The 17016-nt window shown below is 33.6% G+C and overlaps 1 protein-coding gene across 5 annotated transcripts in view; it reads left to right on the top strand.

The window, feature by feature from the left end:
- Positions 1 to 17016, top strand: part of FSTL5 (follistatin like 5) — a 786207-nt gene that overhangs the window by 630995 nt on the left and 138196 nt on the right. For all 5 annotated transcript variants that reach the window (XM_032148724.2, XM_032148716.2, XM_032148719.2 and 2 more), the window contains exon 10: positions 2677 to 2811. In XM_032148724.2, coding sequence (XP_032004615.1) covers positions 2677 to 2811 — 135 coding nt within the window. The remainder of the gene's footprint in view (positions 1 to 2676; positions 2812 to 17016) is intronic.

Here is a 17016-nt window from a genome sequence, read left to right as displayed (position 1 = left end):
GAAAATAATAGAAAGAGACTAAAATTCATCAAGAGACAGGAGACTAGGTGATAGTATGGAAGAAGAGAAAGTTAAAAATAAAGAGTTCAACAATGGCAAATGCATAGAAAGTTCAATAAAAGGCATTGATAAGTGTTTACTTCAGGTGATGAGCATGTTCTTGCGACATTTAGAAAAACAGTATCAGTAACAATCAGTTTTCAGGGTGTTTAGAAACGAAAAGGAGACAAGAAATACGAAAATGTCTTTTGACCAGATTCTGAAAGGAAAAAAAAATAGAAGGTAGTAGCTCCTGGTGGGGAGGCTTAGAACTGATGGAGATATTTCTTGGATAATTCATCAATCTGAGAAAGTATCAGCAGGGAGAAATGAGAAGGATGAAGGCTGCAGGAAGAGTCATAGAAATAAGGGAGAGTCAATAAGAAATAAGGGGAGATTTGCCTTTGAAAGAAACAGAAAATTTCCTGTGAGAAGTAAATCGAGGTGAAACTAGGAACAGAAAGTTTTGAGGTTGCTTTCTGATCACTTCTATTTACCGCAGGATTGAAAGAGCAAGATCACTTGCTGAGAGTGAAGTTAGTATTATGATGGGAAACATCAAACAAAGTATATAAAGATTTAAGGTAAAAGTAGAGGCGGATATGAAAGGCATCTAACTGGAAAGGTCAAGTGAAATGAATAGCAAGTAGTTTTGAATGTCCTAGGAATTGAAAACTGTGAATCTGAAAATTATAAACTCGCTTATGCAATAGTCTCATAACTTACTCAAAGAACTAGGTGCAGGGACACCAGATACAGAGATAGGTTAGCTTATTGTAGTTCTAAAGGTTAGGAAGGCAGATGTGTCAGGATGCTAAATAGATAAAGGCATTGGTAGTTCTGGCAATAGAGTGGTAACGTCTAAGAATGCTAGATTACATGGGAAGAGAAGGAAAGACAATGGATCATATAGGTTAGGAGAACATGTGAAAATATTGGGAGACAGCATTTAAAGAAGGAAGAAATTTATTTGGTATTTCAAAACAAAACCCAGAGAATTTAGGCTGTTATGTGTGTGGATCCTAAAAAAAAAAAAAAAAAAAAAAAAAGGTATGATTTTGGAGGAGGCCATATCTTATATAAAACAAGGTGAAGCAAATGTAAATACATTGTTTACTACCTATCTTTAGAGCAGGTTCCTATAAACTAAGACCCACAGACCATATCTAGATAGCTGTCTGTTTTTTTAAATAAAGGTGGGGTTCTTTTATTTTTGTTTTTGCTTTTTTTTTTCCGTTGTTGTTGGTTTGTGTTTAGAATACAGTTGCACTCATTTTTCAAAACATATTGCCTGGCTGCTTTAATGCTGCTATGGCAGAGGTGAGTAGTTGCCACAGAAATTGTGTGGCCCACAAAACCTAAATTATTTACACCTGGCCTGTTGCAACAAGATAAAAACCTGTCAACCCGTTTTTTGGAGTAGTGATTCTCAATGCATGATGCAGGGAATGAGGGTGTGTAGTAAGCATTTGCAAATAAAGAAACAAGTTCAAGTTATTCAAATGATTATGTCTCTCAAACATCCACATCCACTGCCTCTCCATATCTCACATCCCTTGAGAGCTACTGGCTCCTAGCGATGGCAATCAAGCTGTTTTCTTATTGGCTTTCTACCCTTGTTTTCCCAAACCACACTGATTACGTTGCCTTCTACCTGTCACAGATAGTCATGTCCCATTCTACTGCATGTGTGGTTCTTGTAACTGAACAACATGGGACACACAGACACAAATATGTACACAAACACACACACAGCACACACACAGGCATGCGCATACACAAACACACAGAAAGAAAACAAAAGGAAAACAAAGAAAAAGAAAAGAAAAGAAAAGAAAGAGAAACTTAAACAAGTGACTATAACAAACACTCAACTGCCGGGTGCGGTGGCTCACACCTGTAATGCCAGCCCTTTGGTAGGCCGAGGCAGGCAGATAACCTGAGGTCAGGAGTTCGAGACCAGCCTGGCAAGCATGGTGAAACCCCATCTCTACTAAAGATACAAAAAATTAGCCAGGGGTGGCAGCGTGGGCCTGTAGTCCCAGCTACTCGGGAAGCTGAGGCAGGAGAATTGCTTGAACCTGAGAGGTAGAGGTTGCAGTGAGCTGAGATCGCACCACTGTACTCCAGCGTGGGTGACAGAGTGAGACTCTATCTCACAATAATAATAATAATGTTTGATGAATGGCAATAGTATACCTGCATGATTTAGCTCAATTAATTACTCTATGAAAACGTCTTTCATATATATTTTCCTGCAAACTAATCATATTGCTATTATTAGATTTCTGAAAAAAGCTTAGGGGAATGTAGGTTCTGAATATTATAAGTAAATATATAAATGAAATTATATTTATCAATATGAAATACCTCATATACAATGTAGAATATAGGAAATGATACAAAACGTAAAATATGCATTTGATATAGGGTCTTGGGCTCTCTTATAGAATGACAGCACAGTTTATGAACACTTGAATGCTTCTGGAATAATTTGGCATGCCTTCAAAGTATGAAAGTGGGAAGAGAGACAGTTTAATTAGGACAAGCCAAGAGAACTGTTTGACTCGTAATCAGAAAGCACTGTTCCAAAACTGAAATTGTAGTTTACAAGTTGCATTTCCCTTCTTTTTTCAGCAAATGGCAGTGAGGTTCACATAAGCAATGTGCGCTATGAAGATACTGGAGCATACACTTGTATCGCAAAGAATGAAGCAGGAGTGGATGAAGACATCTCTTCTCTTTTTGTGGAAGACTCTGCTAGAAAGACCCGTATGTATTGAACCACCCCACAGCACACACACACCATATTCAACATACATTTTTACAGCTTTTTTTTAAAAGTAAAGGCACCAGAAAACTGTGAATTGCACAATGCATTATAACAAATAGATTTTATATGTAGGAAGGATAGAAATCTTGAAATACTAAAAGCAGATTTAAAGATGAAAAAAAGTTGTGAAATTTTCATTACAACACTAGATTTTATTTTTTTGCAAGTGTACATATGGTGTTTCAGGTCCTGTCTTCCCATTTGCTCTTGGAGGAATTTATATCTCTTGCAAAATCCCTCTCCTCAATTAAATGTGGGGAATTCAAGGCCCCCAAATGTATCCATCGTGTATCTTCTAGGTAGAATAAATTACTATATTTGTTTTCCTGTCAGTTACATTGCAGTCACTGGATTAAGACCTGTACAGCATCCTTCTCTACAGAAGGTTCAGTGGTAACTGCCACTCTAAGGCACTCACTGCCCCTGACACAAAAACTACACTGTTGCTGTTCTTGGTTTAGTGCTAAAAATCCTTTTCTGTCATGGTTCATGTTGTCTGATTGTCTCCTGGTGTTATACCCAAAATGTCTTGTTCTCTTTTATTTTGTTTCATTACTTGGCAAAAGGGATAGAGATAGGGTGGGGATGCTGAGGATGGATTGCTTTTTATGATAGCTGAATTGTTTGGAACTCAAACTACTATTATAGCATTTATCAAGTGCATTCTTTGCAAGCAAACAAACAGCTGTTTTCTTCCCTTGGTCCACACATGCCACAGTATGGCTGTTTTGGGATAGGGTCTGGATGTTCTTGAAATGACTGCTCCCCTTGTTCTCTGCTGTTCAATCTGACTTGTTACGCTGTTATTAATATATGTTTTGCAAGAGTCTGATATTATTGGACCCTCCAACTTAACAGGCCCATTTTTCTGAATGCGGTGTTTGAACAAGGTTAAAGCATTGACCCAGCCAGGATTCTTCCTATTCCTTCTTAAGTCACTTAGTGCATATTGACGTGAGCGGATCCATTGAGAAAGAAGGACCTTACCCAGGTCCCAACTACTGATATATCATTATCTTCATTTTGTCTGGTTAGAACAACCATCTTTACAAAGAAATATTTAAAAAGGAAAGTCTTTAGGTAGAAAAAAGAGAAAACAAGCTGGATTTAATGGCCTGCATAAGGTCCACCATAATTCCTTTACTCTACTCCGTTTATGTGGTACAGCCAATACTAACTTGTAATTCACTTTCTGTTAAAAATTAATTTGAAGTGACAAGTAATTAAAAATGTTTGTTTTCTTTGTCCTTATGATGATGTTTGTGAAACAGATTTTAATATCAACTCCATATTCTTACTTTATTTTAATGTTTGTCATGTACTTTTTAATATATTTCCCTAGTTACAACAGTAAAACACCTAGCCAAACCTCCCTTAGTCAACAAATCATACATCCTTTTAGTGTGTGAATTCTAGGAAAATTTTAGGAGAAGATTTAACAGGATTAAATTTTCAACAATGTTTAATCTTGTTGAAGTAAAAGTGCCCATTTAAAAAGTAATAATGCACGTAATTAAAATCAGGACAATACTAAATAAGTAAACCGAGTAGAATATTAGCAACTACGGAAAAGTATAAACAGAAAACGTAATAATGTCTACTTGATAGAAGACAGTTTCCCTTGGGATGCTTCCTAATAGTTAAATGCCAGAATTCTGTATAACAAAAGGAAACCAAAATCAGGTGGATTTCATATTAGTGAAAATTACCACCTTTTGTAACCCCCATCTTAAGGATTGTGGATCTGGGTTATTTTCTAGTAATTTCATGGAAAAAGACCAATATTAGATATACACGGCACATTTGTATTTTGGAATGCTAGATATTTTCTTTATTTATTATTTTTATTTTTTCAATAATTTCAAATTTTATTATGAAGAGTGCATGTGCAGGTGTGTTACATGGGTATATTGCTTGATGCTGGGGTTTGGGGTACAAGTGATCACATCATCCAGGTAGTGAGCATAGTAGCCAATAGATTGTCTTTCAGCCCATGCCTCCTTTCATACTTTGCTCCTTTAGTAGTCCCCAGTGTCTGTTTTTCCCATCTTTATGTCTATGTGTATTCAATGTTTAGCTCCTACTTATAAGTGAGAACATGTGGTATTTGGTTTTCTGTTCTTGCATTAATTCACTTAGGATAATGGCCTCCAGCTCCATTCATTTTGTTTCAAAGACTATGATTTCATTCTTCTTTATGGCCACGTAGTATTCCATGATGTACATGTACCACATTTTCTTTAACCAGCCCACCATTGATAGGCACCTAGATTGATTCTATGTCTTTACTATTGTGAATAGTGCTGCAACAAACATGCAAGTGCATGTGTCTTTTCCGTAGAATGATATATTTTATTTTGAATCTAAACTCAGTAATGGGATTGCTGGGTCAAATAGTATGTCTGTTTTAAGTTCTTTGAGAAATCTCCAAACTGCTAACCACAGTGGCTAAACAAGTTTGCCCTCCCACTAACAGGATATAGGCATTCACTTTTCTCCATAGCCTTGCCAGCATCTACTGTTTTTTGGCTTTTTAGTAATAGCCATTCTGAGTGGTGTGCGACGATATCTCATAGCAGTTTTGATTTGCATTTCTCTGATGCAAATCAGAGTGGTGACGTGGAGCATTTTTCATATGTTTGCTGACCGTTTGTATGGCTTCTTTCGATAAGTGTCTGTTCTTATGCTTTGCCCATTTTTAAATTGGATTATTTGATTTTTGCTTGTTGATTTAAGATCCTTGTAGATTCTGGATATTAGACTTACTGCTTACGTAGTTTACATATATTTTCTCCCATTCTGTAGGCTGTCTGTTTACTTTGTTAGTAATTTCTTTTGCTGTACAGAAGCTCTTTGGTTTAATCAGGCACTCATGTCAATTACTATTCTGTTGCGATTGCTTTTGGGGACTTAGCCATAAATTCTCTGCCAAAACCAATGTCGAGAAGGGTATTTCCCACGTTTAGTTTTAGGATTTTTATAATTTAAGGTCTTACACCGAAATCTTCAACCTACCTTGAGTTAATTTGTATGTATGGTAAGAGGTAGTGGTATAGTTTCATTCTTCTGCATGTGGCTAGCCAGTTATCCCAGGACCATTTATTGAATAGATAGTCCTTTCCCTATTGCTTTTTTTGTCTATTTTGTCAAAGATAAAATGGTTGTAAGCGTATGAGTTTATTTCTGAGGTATCTGTTTCGTTCCATTGCTCTATGTGTCTGTTTTTATACCAGTGCCATGCTGTTTTGGTTACTGTCTCCCTGTAGAATAATGTGAAGTATAGTATGATGCCTATGGATTTGTTCTTTTTGCTTAGGATTGCTTTGGCTACTCATACTCTATTTTGGTTCCAAATCAATTTGAGGATAGAATTTTCTAATACTGTGAGATATGACATTGGTATTTTGGTAGGGACATCTTTTAATCTGTAAATTGCTTTGGACACTATGGCCATTTTAACAATATTGATTCTTCCAGTACATGAGCATGAAATACTTTTCCATTCATTTGTGTCATCTCTGATTTCTTTCAGCAGTGTTTTGTAGTTATCCTTGCAGAGATCTTTCACATCATTGGTTAAATAAATTCCTATGTATTACATATATTTTTAGCTATTATAAATGGAATTGTGTTTTCAATTTGGTTCTCAACTACAATGGTATTGGTATATAGAAATGTTGCTAGTTTTTGTACATTGACTTTGTATCCTGAAACTTTACTGAATTTGTCAGTTTCATGAAGCTTTTTGCAGCATTAGTAGGATTTTTTATATATAGGATCATATCCCCAGCAAAGAGAGATATTTTGACTTCTTCTTTTCCTATTTAGAGTCTTTAATTCTTTCTATTGCCTGGTTGCTCTGGGTAGGACTTCCAGTACTATGTCGAATAGGAGTAGTAAGAGTGGGCATTCCTTTCTTGTTCCAGTTCTCAAGAGAAATGCTTCCAACTAGTGCCCATTCAGTATGATATTGGCTGTGGGTTTGTCAGAAGGTGGTTCTTATTATTTTAAGGTATGTTCCTTTGATGCCTATTCTGTTGAGGTTTTACCATGAATGAATATTGGATTTTATCAAAGGCTTTTTCTGCATCTATTGAGAGATCATATGGTCTTTGTTTTTAATTATATTTATGTGGTGAATTACATTTGTTGATTTGCATATGTTGAACCACCCTTGAATCCAGGAATAAAGCATACTTGATCATGATGAATTAACTTTTTGATGTTCTACTTGATTCGATTTTCTAGTACTTTATTGAGGATTTTTGGATTTGTGTTCATCAGGGATATTATCCTGAAGTTTTCTTTTTTGTTGCTGTTGTTGTGTCTGTGTGAGATTTTGGTATCAGGATGATGGTGGCTACATAGAATAAGTTAGAGAGAAACCCTCCTCCTCAATTTTTTTGAATAGTTTCAGTAGAATTGGTATCAGCGCTTTTTTGTATGTCTGGTAGAATTTGGCTGTTCATTCTTCTGGTCCGGGGCTCTTTTTGGTCGGTACATTTTGTATTACTTACTTATTCAATTTCCAAACTTACTGCTCTAGTCAGGTTTTCACTTTCCTTCTTGTTGAATCTTAAAGGGTTATGTGTTTCCAGGAATTTATACATTTCATCTTCATTTTCTAATTCCTGTGCATAGAGGTGTTCATAATAGTCTCTGCAGATCTTTTGCATTTCTGAGGGATCATTTGTAATGTCGTCTCTGTCATTTCTGATTGCACTCACTTGGATCTTCTCTTTTTTTTTCCTTCATTAACCTAGCTAGTGGTCAACCATTTTTATTCTTTTAAAAAACAAACTCTTGCTTTCATTAATCTTTTGTAAGGACTTTTAGTTCTCAATTTTGTTCAGTTCTTCTCTCATTCTAGTTATTTTCTTCTATTAGGTTTGGAATTGGATTGCTTTTTTTTTTTTTCCTAGTTCTAGGTCTGATGTTGGATTGCTAACTTGAGGTCTTTCTAACCTCTGGATGCAGGTATTTACCACTATGAACTTTTCTCTTAACACTGTTTAAGCAGCATCCCAAAGATTTTAAATTGTGTCTCTATTTTCATTAATTTCAAAGATTTTTTTATTTCTGCGTTAATTTTATTGTTCACTCAAGAGTTGTTCAGAAGCAAGTTTTTTAATTTCTCTGTATTTCTGTTGTTTTGAGAGATCTTCTTGGTATTGATTTCTATTTTCTTTGCAATGTGGTTTGAGAGAGTGCTTGATATTATTTTGATTTTTTTGCATTTATTAAGACTTGTGTTATGGCAAAGCATGTGGCCAATCCATGGGCAAAAGAGAAGAATGTATATTCTGTGGTGATTTGGTGGAGTATTCTGTAGCTGTGTATTAGGTCCCATTGGTCAGCTGTCAATTTTAAGTCCATAATTTCTTTTTCAGTTTTCTGCTGCAATAGTCTTTCTAATGTTGTCAGTGGAGTGTTGAAGTCCCCCACTATTATTTTGTGTCTGGAAAGATATTTTCAAAAATGCGAAAAGAACCAATCAAAGACCCATTAGTAATAAATATACTTTTCTTATTTGCACATATTAGGAAATTATTGACTTGTATAAATCTACGAAAAATAATTTCAGAAATTGTTTTCAGTAGTGATAGGATATAATTTTTAAATGAAAAAGCAAATTGTTGTAACAGAAGAGTATAAATTTTGCAAAATGTGGGTTGGAATCACACAACACCTCTCTGATGTGGGAGTACTACATGACCTCTCTGGGCTTTAGTTTTCTTATCTTTAATATGAAATAAATACTAATACATCTTGAGATTTCTGTTTCGATATTACATATAAAGCACTTGTCAGAGCGCAAGACATAAAGTAGCTCTTCCTCTGACTCACATTTGTTTTCTAAAAATAACTTCTTATTGCCAGAAACATTGACAAAAATCTATTTCTCAAAAGCCTAGAAAACCCAATAATTGCTAGAAATCAGAGTTTTATAATAATGCACATAAATATTGATAGCATAGCTATAGGCATATATGAGTATGTAGGGGCATCCATTTTTATGCATTCAAATATTAAATATTATCTCTCTTAACATTTAAAAAATGGACTCCACTGATTGAATATACATTTTATTATTTAGTGTATATATTAAGATACTTTAAATAATTTTCAAAATCTTTTTCTAGAGTTCACTTTTGTCACAATCAAAGAAGCTACACTTTAGTCTCCCTTTACATTGAGTCAATTTATACTTCTATTATATATTTGAGAATTATTCTGTAATGCACTTTTCTTCTGTTTTTGAAAGATGCAGAGAAGCGAGATATTGAATCCCATGTAGACAGCAATAAACATGGGGAAAGATTTGTAACTTTGGGGGTAAGTAACACAACAAAGACTTACTTTGTCTGGATACAGCTTTGGAGTAATCATCCAGCTATTTTCTACATAATAGAGACCTCATAGTAGTATCAATCACATTTTTTCCTACACTACATTTGCCAGAAATATGATACTATTGAGAGAACAATTCATGCAAAGCATCATATGGCTAAGGAGTTTGTGTTTTGCTTCTACCCTAATCTTTGAAGTGGGAAACTTTGATTTACAGTGTCTAACTTTGTCAACAAATATCACTGGAAGTTTTCTCATGTGAGAAATTGAACTACAAAAAAATTGTGCTTCAAAATAATATACTCTACAGTTACATTAGAGATAGGTTTTCATAACTAAGATTTAATAGAGTGATATACAGGGAGGATTTAAATGCAAAGAACAGTAGAAGTGGACCATAGGGGATTGTGTGGTTGCTCACAACAGGGAGTAGGAGAAGATATAAATTATGTGAAGGGATTTAGATAGAGGTAACACATTATTTATTTGAAAACGTCTTGTACATAGCATAAGCACTTGACACATTTTCATTCCCAAGGGAAGTCAATTCCCAGGTAATAAAGATTCATCCTCAATATGAAGTTAAATAAAAAGTGATGTGAACATAAGCTTCTATAGGAAGCTTTTAAGCTACAGGCTGCATTAAGTGCTAAGAACAGATTGACTCACATCTTGCTATGATTTTAGTAAGGAATATGATTAATCCAGCTATTTGAGAGTATCAGAGTATGTCTAAATATATTATAATAGAATTTTATAGTCTAAATATAATACATATACTATAAGGCCAGATACACCATTTTTAAATTATTGTCACAAGCAGTTGGAAATATTACCTTATTACAATAATTCTTACTTTAGAATTAGCTCCAATAAATTAACATTAATTGGCTGTATGTCAAAAAATTAATATTTTGATGGTTCATAATTTATGATAAAATAAAACAATTTGAAGATTTTTTAAAAACACATTTCAAATGGCTAAAGTCTACAAGATTATTTGAATAAATAAAATATAAACATATACTATTTATGTAAGTTAATAATTATTATTAAAATGAAATAAGCATAATTGCTAATACTAAGATTTAGCAATATTGTAAAATCCAGCCATTTGTTTCCAACTATCTTGAAAAAAAAATTGAAAAACATATGAATAGTTATGAGGTATCTTCCTATTTTAGAAGTAGAAGAAAGGGTCTTAAAATAGATTAAAACGTGGTCTTTTTACCTATAAAGATAGTATGAATATGACTATCACAAACTTTAGAAATAGAATAGATTCTGATAACATAAACAAATTAATTAACCTCTTTAGTCTTCATTTACTTTCTATTTCTATAGAATGAGGAAATACTTACCTCAAAAGGCAGGTTGCATAGATTTAATGAGATCACTTATGTAGGATCTTATTAATCTCTACAGAGGCTAGGAAGACAATATAAACAGTTGAATAATATAGTCTATAAAGAGCTATAAATGAAGCCAAATGCAAAAGTCACCAATTAGTAATTATTTCTAGACTCAACCGATATTAGGCGCAGCAGTAATCAGATTAATAATTGCTTTGTTTTTACACTCAGTAACTGTGAGATAGATAGAATAATAACGTACAGCGAAAATTCCTAAAGTGCCGACATCACAGCGGGTAGGATTTTATCCTGATAGTGATGAGCTAAGAGCTAGAGTCAAATAGAACCAAATAAAAACAAATATTTATGGAAAAAATAAAGCAATGAATAAAAAATATTAATTTTCATATATTTTATTAAATATAATTCAATAGAGGATATATACTAATTATAACTTAAAGCAGAAATTAATAATTTGTATTTCTTTTTGAAAAGCCCCAAATTACTTGTTTAATATTTGATATAACATTTATATAGCACTAAAGTTATTATGAAATAAAATGTCTTAAGATGAAGAGTCATGTCGAAGTTAACCATGCTTGATAAGCATTTATTATTTTATAAGCTTTCATTATTTATAATAAATTCCAATATTCATGCTTCTCAATTTGGCCAATGTCATTGTCACACCCTGTGAGGTAACTTGTTCTATAAGTCTTTTCATCTTTTGACCCAGAACATACTGAAAATACCTGTCTTGTGACTTCTATATCTGAAGACTATATTTTTAAAATAATACGCTTCAATATCATTAAATAGATCTGTTTCTAACACGTTGCCACTTTTTGCACAAAAGCAGACCTTTATTATCTAACAAGATACTATGTGATCTGAATGTCACTAAAATTGACAAGTTTTCAGCAACCATAAACTACTGGGCATCTTTATTGTCTACACAACAAAATAAGAAGTAATGCCTTCTTATTTTGATCTATTGCCTAAATTTTCTCTGCAAGGCATTATATACCTTCAATGGACCTCCTATCTCATATTACACAATGCCAATGTGACTAATTTATTTTAGGATAAGTTGACAATGATGATGAAATTTTATTTATATGACTTTAGGCATGTGGACTGAATACACTTACATATAGTGACAGTGCTGAGTATACAATCTCTATTGAACTTAAAAATATGTACATACTAACGTTGTATTGCTTGTGTTTAGGAGAAAATGTTAGGACTCTCTTTGAGGTTTTATAATTCCTAAGGCTTCAAATATAGTTAATCCTTTACCAAATAACTGTGTTCTTAAGTTTAACAAAAGTAGAATTATCATCACTTTATGATTCTCTTAGTGTTCTCTGTTGCAGGAATTCGGTCAGATAATGGCATAAATGTGCAAAGAGTTAACAAAACAAATATATCTTTGAAATGCCCAAACTCTGGGGTAAGGGGCTGAAGTGGGGTGTTTTCTCAAAGTTTTGTGAAGTCTAATTTATGCCATATATTTGTATTAACTGTGTGCCAACAGCCCAGATTATACAACTGTGTTTCCTATTGTCCTCTGTTTACCCAAATACCTGAATTCTGGTAAAGGCTGACTGTCTGAATAAGTCAGATAGAGTAAATCAGACAGTTTGATTATTGTTCTTCCTCCTTTTTTGCTTTATATCCCAACTATATGTGCATTTTATATTTGTTAAACATGAAGTGTTGTTAAATATGAAATTTATTAAAAGATACTTTTCTATCTCATGCAGTAAAATGGTATGCCCATTTGAATATCTTTCCCCTAAATTGATGTACTGTCTGTTTAATACATATGGTCATACTCAACTCTGGTATAAAGAATAATACATCCTTTGGAAACATTCTATAATAGTGTAATTTTAATAGAATCAGATTATTAATGAATAAAATATTTCTACTTTTATCTCAAATATGCCCTAATAAGTCAAAATGTGTTTATAAATATAATTTCTTGCTATAAAGTAAGGATTCTGTGTGTGTATAATATACATAGTTCAGCCATTATCATACAAATTATAATTATGCTAATATTAATGTCAAAATGTAATTTCAGAGTTATGTTTCACAAAGCAGAATAAAACACCAGAGGACCCTGTATGATTAAGATTAAGAAGTTGTAATCCTAAAAATTTGCCTAAAGTTATTGTCAACACAAATAATTGACAGAAACTCATTATCATAAATAAATAAAGTCAACTTCCACAAAACTAGCCTATAGGTTTAAGAAGGCATTTCAAAGACAAGGAAAAAAGAAGTATCACTATGAATTATGTAAAGATGCTAATTCTCATTAATTATAAAGAAAACATACCTTGAAATAGTAGAGAAATACCTAAAATAACAGAGAATGCTATTTCACATCCACTATAATACCAAAAGTTAAAAAGTTGCATATTACCCAGACTTGGTGAGATATGAAAAAATAGGAATTGTCATACATTACCAGCAGTAGTGTTCGTTTTACTGCCCTTTGGAAAGCATTTTGGCATTATCTATTAGAGTTAATTTTTCCTATGCCTTGAGAGCCAGCAATGTCACACATTAGAGTCACATTGAATTCCCATACATCCAGAAACTGTTTAGGAAGAACCTCCCATGGATGGAATATTTTTTTAATTTTTTTGTATTTGAATTGAATGTTTGTATTGAACCAAACTGATTTAATTTCATGCATACACTTTGAAATGGCTATAATTTGACTTCTGTAATTCGAATGTGTGTGAAGCTAAGTTACCGTACAAAGTATGTGAACACCAAAGGAGTATTACCCCTAACTTAACTATTTCTTAATTGTACATTAGAAAAAAGACATTTACATAGTTTAGAAGGTGACAAGAACTTTTATTGTTAGGAGAAGAAAAGTTCTGCAGAGAACAATGGGTTTGTTCATTCATGCTTTCACCTTTTAAGTGTTTCTTGAGGAACAAAGAAACATGTTGCTAGCATGTGGTCAACACTGAATATATCAATTCTCTATTTTTAGAAAGTCTTGAAGTCCTTCTTTCAGAAAGAAAGTTGAGTGCAGGTAGGAATGAAGGGTAACAATAATATATAGGAATAAAATAATTGCTGTTAATATGCACACAAGCGAAGCGTGATGAGACTGCAGACACAGGAACAAGTAGTCTCTATTGAGGTAATGAACATAGAGCTGATCTTTGATGGTTGTAGTGACACTTCCATAGCTGGAGATTTAAGAGAATATCAAATCTAGGAAAGATCCAGGTCTTTTTTTTTTTTTTTGAGACAGAGTCTCGCTCTGTTGCCCAGGCTAGAGTGCAGTGGCACGATCTCAGCTTACTGCAACCTCCCTCTCCCAGGTTCAAGAGGTTGAACCTGCCTCAGCCTGCCTCTACCTGCCTCAGCCTACCGAGTAGCTGGTATTACAGGCATCTGCCACCACCTCCGGCTAATTTTTGTATTTTTAGTAGAGATGGGGTTTCACCATGTTAGCCAGGATGGTCTCGATCTCCTGACCTTGTGATCCGCCCGTCTCGGCCTCCCAAAGTGCTGGGATTACAGGCGTGAGCCACCGCGCCCGGGCCAGGGAATATTAATACATGCTAGGTCTGGTTAACTTTGTGTAATATATCATCATAAAAAATATTTATTATACTAGACAAGAATGTATTGTGACGTAGAATCTGATTAAGAAAGACATTGAAGTGTATGTATGAAAAAAAGACAAATTAGAAAAGACATACAAGCTATATTTCTTCTGTCAATGAAAAGAGTCAAACTCTAAAATATTTGTAGATATTTATTCTAATCTAAATATAAGTGACCATGGCTGTGACACAGCCCTCAGGAGGTCATGAGAAGATGTGCCCTGGGTGGCCAGGATACAGCTTGGTTTTTTACCTTCTAGGGAGGCATGAGACATCAATCAAACACATTCAAGAAATACATTGATTTGGTCCAGAAAAGCAGGACAATTCAAAGTTGTGGTGATGGGGGTGGGCTTCCAGGATATATAGGTAAATTTAAACATTTTCTGGTTGAGTTTGTCTGAAGACTTGGGATAAATAGAAAGGACTGTTTCTGTTCTGAAACTAGCAAGCTTCAGAAATTATAGGACGTAAAATGTTTCTTACCAGATTTAAAGTCTGTGTTGACATTAATGCCAGAGAGGTATAATGAGGCATGTTCCATCCCCACTTCCCATCATGGCCTGAAACAGCCTCTCAGGTTAAACTTTAAGAGTCCTGGCTGAGGAGGAAGTCTATTCAGATGATTGAGGACCTTAGAATTTTATTTTTGGTTTACCCTTCAAAGATAAAAGTTATTTTCTACATATTCATTATTTAGTTTTTATCCTGGAGACACCACAATAATCATTTTATGCTGGATTTTATTTTTTACATATAGTAGGCATTTGAGTATTTTATTTATTACCAAGGTAGGTTTAATTCAAATTCCAATTCCCAGCCAAGTTTATAAGACAAATTGTCTTGTAGTTTACTATTTAATCTTAAGGGGAAATATGTATTGTGGAAATTCATTACACCATGCTGCTGGAACTCAGTTAATATAGGTTTTCAATTATCCTCCTTTATCCATCTATTGAATATTATTTCGCATAATAGAATTTGCTAAAAGATAGTGTTACTTGGCTTATCAGCCTATGTGAACTTCCAGGAATAAAACCAGTGCATTCACAAAATCTTATTTTTCATAGTATATAATGATATCAAAATAAAAACTAAATTATGCCTTAGGCCTCTTATGCCTATTAAATTATAAGCATTAAATTGGAGCAAAACTGACACTGGAAATAACTTATTATAATAGACAGACGACAATCTGCTGTCCATTTTTCATGCCTTTGTGGTTCACAGAACATCATTTCCTTCCTGCCTGTATATACATAAGATTGGTACAGGTTTGGCCAGAAAGACAATTTTGGCTACAGAGCCTAACCTGAAAATACTTTGTGTAGTACTTAAAAGAAGTAGATGTTCTGCTTGTCAATTTACTTATAGAACATTATTATCTTACTATACCCTATTTGATTACTCTCTTATATTTTTTAACACACGCTTGCTTTATTTTGCTTTTGTATATTAAGCTATTATAGAAATTAACTCCATTAGAGACGTTTTTAAAAGTGAAATTTTAGTGGATCCAATGTTCTAAAATACTTGGCAATGTCTAGCACATAATGAGGGCTCCATAAATGTTTCTTCTAGTTATCATTATTGTTATTATTCCAGGTTGATGATTATTAGCTTTAAAATTTTCTCAAGTGTATTAAATAGTGGATAAAAGTTATTCAAATGGGCAAAAATAATAGCACAATATTCTAGATATAGGACTCTTTTATAAAATATAATAAATGAGATATTTTTTATTTATATTTAATGTTAAAATATTTTAAACTTCAAATATTTTAGGAATCACTTATACTTTTATTAGCAGTATGGCAATTGACTATTTGACTCTTTATTCTTGTATCTAGGTGTTATTTTACAATGTCAAATTCACATGAAACATTTCATCCTCCAGTTTGAAAAAGATTCTCCAAGAACATAATATCTATAATTTTATAAAAATCTGATAATTTTTCTTTGCTGACTGTCTTGTAGGGTAAGTGTGGGAAAGATAAATTTTCAGGAAATGTTAGTAAAAAAATTATATATGTATGTAATATATATTTTATTAGTTATATATAAGCAAAATATATTTTTATTAGTAAAATGTATATTTTATTAGTAAATATGTATGTATTTTATCAACATTATATAATATAGGAGGAAAAGCCTTTCTATATCCTATTCTCAAAGTCTTGCTTGACCACATTTTATTTTCAAGAGTGAGCAGTAATTAAAGTTTACATGTGTGTGGAGTCTATGTGATATCAGAAGGTGTCAGCTGGAAATGCTCTCACATTTCAGTGCCTACGTTCATTCTTACCACAGCCACAGTTGGCTACACTGCTGCTACTTGGCCTAATTTTCTTGCTATCTCTGTCACTTCTCTGCTGAGCATCTTTGACCCCATTCTCTTTTTCTCTGTGCCAATAACTGCAGCTGCTATCTGTTGTTTGTTCTGCCCATGTTTCAGTGTTGACAATGGAAGGAAGAACAGCTGGCATCGCTCTGTCTTATTAATATAGTAACCTTCTTGTATGGGGGTGGGGACTGAAACGAAGGGGAGAGAGAGAGAATGTAGGACTAGGGGAGAACAGGCATATTTGTCATATTCCAGCATGTGTTTCTCCATTGTAACAATTTGAGTTAGTGAGACAGCCCCTAGTAGGAGCAATAATGTTTCAAAGAAAGAAGACAAGAAGTGATAAAATAATGTGGGTAGTAACTCCAAATTCATAACCTGTTTTTCTTTTCTTTTTTTTTTTTTGAAATGGAGTCTCGCTCTATCACCCAGGCTGGAGTGCAGTGGCGCGAT

Source organism: Hylobates moloch, unplaced genomic scaffold (genome assembly GCF_009828535.3).
Source record: "Hylobates moloch isolate HMO894 unplaced genomic scaffold, HMol_V3 SCAFFOLD_3, whole genome shotgun sequence".
NCBI classification, from domain to species: domain Eukaryota; kingdom Metazoa; phylum Chordata; class Mammalia; order Primates; family Hylobatidae; genus Hylobates; species Hylobates moloch.
The sequence above is the reverse complement of the archived record's forward strand: the minus strand, read 5'-3'. Positions and strand labels throughout refer to the sequence as shown.